Below are 4,497 nucleotides of genomic sequence, written 5' to 3'. Positions count from 1 at the left end.
AACTCAATGCAAAAAATTGGCTGAGAGACAGCTGGTATCTCAAAAAACTCGTTAGTCGGGACACTCGTAAGTCAAGGCCCCACTGTACATATTATCCATTTAATCCAGGAGTCAACTGCCTGGGTGGACTGTGGTCTCTCTGCACAGAACATGGAGAATTGGTGGCATACCTGCCCATGCCAAGATGACTCACTCACTCATCTGTTCATGTACCCACCTATCTCACTGCAAACTCAGAGAGAATTATCAAGTGCTATAGCCTAGGACTGAAGGGAGGCCATGAAGACATGCAGGTACAGTGCAGCTGCTTGTCCTGAAGTGGCCTATGGGCATGTACTGCACTTCAGGATACTAGTTCATTGACTGCTTTCTGAGTAAGTTTTAGGATTTTTTAAAAATATATTTTTATTGATTTCAGATAGGAAGGGAGAGGGATAGAGAGATAGAAACATTAATGATGAGAGAGAATCATTGATTGTCTGCCTTCTGCACGCCCCCAACTGGGGATTGAGCCCGAACCCTGGGCATGTGCCCTTGACTGGAATCGAACCTGGGACCCTTCAGTCCTCAGTCCAACGCTCTATCCACTGAGCCAAACCAGCTAGGGCAAGTTTTGGGATTTTAAAAAGTGGTTTTAATTTGTCCTAATTTTGGGAGGAAAAGGATAAATCATCCCTTGGTGTGGTTCGTGTGCCCCTCAAGGTCCTGCATTGTCACCGCCATCAGGCCGTCTGTGGGATGCATTTCTGCACCATAGATTTCAACAGTACATCAGCCAAAGGCGCTCAGGGGCTGGCATGAGCCTTCCTGCTGATTCTGGGAAACACTTTTGGAGAAGCAAGAACAGATGAGAGAGGAATGTTCACAGCCTTCGGTCCCATTTGAGTGGCCTTAGGACTTTTATTGTTTGAGGACAACATATAGCACGGAGAAGTACAAGCCTCAGATGGGAGCAGGTTTATCCTAAGTGGGACGGGGGCAATTGGGAATTAGAGAGCAATGGAGGAAAGAAAGTCCAGAAGCTTAGAAGGGAAACTGTGTGAGAACAGCTCCCAAAATGCAGATACGGTAACACCGGTCACAACTGTTCGCAATCATGCACCTGCCTGCTGAGGGAGGTATCATGCTCCAGAATTCTGTTCTCTTCTATCCTCCCCAAAGTATAAAGGTGAGAACATCTCAGTCCTCTAACTTACACCCCCCAAAAAATCATGTGGAAAAAGAGAGCTTGAGGAATACTGATCTAGCGAAGATGAACGGGTTGTGAGCCTGGCATCCAATGCCTCCTCTTCTCCTGGGAGCCAGGTGCGTGCTCTCTCCCTCTGCGTTGGGTCACCTTGTCTCAGAACAGCTTTTCTATGAAACCTGATACCTCCAGTATCCAACCCAGAATACAACACTTACATCAAAATTCCGTGAAGAGGAAGCCTGCTAAAGCCTCTGAGTCATCGCCTGAGGCTCTGGGAGGGACCAGATGTTCCTTCTCCAGTGGCCTCCTTCAAGGATAGAGCGCTGTCTCACGCCAATATTGGACGAGCTAATACAGTGATCTTCCAGCCTCATCAGATCATTTTAAATTAATCCTCATGCTTCTTAGTGAGAGGAAAATATTCCTCCGCTTACCACCGGCCATGCCTGCTGAACTAGTGGCAATCTACCCGTAGAGGAACTGCTGCAAGATGTGCGGCCAGGGAGCCAGGGAGGGCCTGCACCCAGGGAATTCACCGGGGGCAGCTCTATTCCGAATTCCTTTATACGGACTCCGCAGGCAGTCTTCCTGACCTCAGGTACCCCCTGTACCAGCAGAAGATGAATCAGCAATTTGAAAACACTGAACTGCACTACAAATATGAAGGACATTGCCCTAGATAGAACAAAAAGTCCAGGAAACCCTACCCAGGATATCAATTGGGACTCTAAATGGCCTAAGGCAAGAGGGAGCTGTTAGTGCTAATGGGTCTGGAACAGGTGAAAAGGAGAGTACGGAACAGGAAAAAAAAATGTACCTGCTCTGCTTCCCCTTGTAAAAATATCCCACCTTCATAACTCCATAATTCCCTAATTTGTTAGCTATCATCTATGGAAATTTAAAATATGCCAAGCACTGTTCTAAATGCATTATATCTAAACATGAATGAATCCTCCTAACAATCTTATGAGTGAGGTGACAATGATTGTCCTCATTTTACCAATGAGAAGACTGAAAGTTGGAGAGGTTAACTAACTGACCATAGTCATTGAGCTGGTGTGTAACTGAGCTGAGACTCAAAGCAGTTTGATTACAGAGTCAGCTTCTAACCACTAGGCTATCATGCCCTAAAGCTAGAAACACAAAAAGAAATATGGCCTGGTGGCCAATATCTTCCCTTGAGAATGGAGTTATGTTCCTCCATTCTATATTACATTCCCACTAAGTGTATCACATGGTAAGGAATGCTAACATAATAACTGCTTGATCCACACTTTTGTTAAGCTATTTGACACCATCTCCATCCAAAATAGGTTACCATATTAATTCAAATACAATGGTGAGGAATGCAGGTTATAAAAATAAGTGTCCTCGCCACTCTACCTTCGCGTGGAAAGAAACTTTCCCATTGGCCTCTGACTAGCAGAAGCTCTACGAGGACATCACTCCTTATATGATCACTATAGATCAGGCCACAAAGAGTGACTCACAGGAGTCGCAGGGAGTGATGCTGGAAAAGAAAAACAAAACACCCTCACTTGACTCCAGGTATGTCAAGGCAAGATCATTCCATTAGGACAAGCAACAACCCCCCGGAGAGCATAATGCAGAGTTGAACTCACCACAGCTCTCCCCTCCTGCCTGCCCCTGAGTGCCCAAACCCAGGTGCAATCTCATTACACCTGCTCTGACCCAACAGCTCTCAAGATCTCGCTCTTGCCACCACTCACCTTCATGGGTTCCTTACGACCCTTAAGCTTTTTTTCTAACTTCTTCAACAATCTTTCTCTTTATTCAAGAAATAAACTAAAACGTGGAGATGGGCAAATTCAACTATGGCTGAAAAAGACAGTAAGGCAGTGTTTCGAGCCTCGACTAAAATCTTTAGTGATAGGTAGGACGGAGCACTGTCTCTTTGTAGGAATTTGGGCTTCTCTGCTTTGTACCCCATGTGAATCAGGAGAATAGACAGAATAAAAATGCCTGCCCCCTTTCTTCTCTACAGGGATGTTGTAAGTTTATGTAAGGCTGGGTTTTGTTTTCAGCTGCCTTTCTGATTTACCATGTTCTTTCTGAAGCACTGTTTCCCAAAGTGTGTTCTGTGGGACAATCTCAGAAATCTCTACGCAAAAAAAAAAATTTTCCATGGTCAAATCTGTTAGAAAAATACTATATATTCCTTAGTAGATTATTAAGGAATATTGTTAAAGAATAAAAGGGGTAGATCAAAATATAAAACGAGCATATGTCAAAGATTATTTTAACCCATCAATTAATGAGGAAACTGGTAAATTGTTATAACCAGTTCCAAGAATTTAAGGAACCAACATATATGGGCAATAAGAAATGCTAAAATGAATTTAAATTGAGATGGAAAATTGAAAATAGCCAATTACATGCCCCCAACAAAATTCATAAGCTTTCATAATTTTCCCTACCACCATGAATATATTAAAGGTTCCAAGAAGTCCTGAAATAAAGAAACTTATGCACATTATTTAACCCTGTTTTTCCCATATGTATTTGCTCTAATGATGTCCACTTATATCTTATAAGGTTACTATTCAGTGGAGCACAATTTGGGGAAGTTTCTTTTCTCTACACACTTTATGGACTTCTCTGATCTTTCCTACAAAAAAACAGGTGCAGAATTACATAGAAATCCAAATCCTCAGGTTGTTTGTAAGGAGATTTTCTCCTTGTTCATACCAGATGTCTCCAGAGAAAATAATCAAATTAAAGAGCGAAAGGAATTCAGATTATGGGAGGAAAGTAACCCTTGATTGATTAGCTTAGGTATAAGCTCCATTGAGCATGTGAATTTTCTGATTTTGAACTAGTTAGGGAAAAAAACAAAACAAAAAAATAAGCTAAAATAATGAATGTTCCTGTGGGTAGACACATAGTGACATGAAGCAACATATCAAAGTGACAAAGAGGACCCTGGGTTTGAAAAATTCAGGTTCGCATCCCAGCCCTGCTCCTCCCAGTCTGCCCTGGGCAAGGCTCTTCATCTTTCTATGGCAGTTTCTCATCTGTAATTAAGGATAATAGTCATAGTGTGGATTTGAAAATGAAATGATAAAATGCATGTAAAACTTTTATTTCAGTTCCTAGCAATAAGTGCTCAAGACTGTTGGCTATTAAAATTATTGATGTCCTAACACACAATACTAAATAGTCTTTAACTACTTGATAGGAACTAAAGGAGTTCATCACCACCAAACCAGTACTACATGAAATGTTGAAGGGTATTCTTTAAGAAGAGGAAGAAGAAGAAGAAGAAGAAGAAGAAGAAGAAGGAGGAG

General features: G+C 42.3%; 1 protein-coding gene across 1 annotated transcript in view; it reads right to left on the bottom strand.

Annotated features, from left to right (window-relative positions):
• The window catches only part of AMPH (amphiphysin), a 92,840-nt gene extending 89,900 nt beyond the window's left edge, over positions 1-2,940 (bottom strand). The window contains exon 1 of the mRNA XM_014534375.1: positions 2,920-2,940. Within this exon, the coding sequence (XP_014389861.1) occupies positions 2,920-2,925 (6 nt within the window). The 5' untranslated portion in view covers positions 2,926-2,940. The remainder of the gene's footprint in view (positions 1-2,919) is intronic.
• Between the last annotated feature and the right edge of the window lie 1,557 nt (positions 2,941-4,497).

This window comes from Myotis brandtii, unplaced genomic scaffold (assembly GCF_000412655.1).
Source record: "Myotis brandtii unplaced genomic scaffold, ASM41265v1 scaffold1298, whole genome shotgun sequence".
NCBI classification, from domain to species: Eukaryota; Metazoa; Chordata; class Mammalia; order Chiroptera; family Vespertilionidae; genus Myotis; species Myotis brandtii.
Note: the sequence above shows the minus strand (reverse complement) of the source record. Positions and strands in the feature narration are given on the sequence as shown.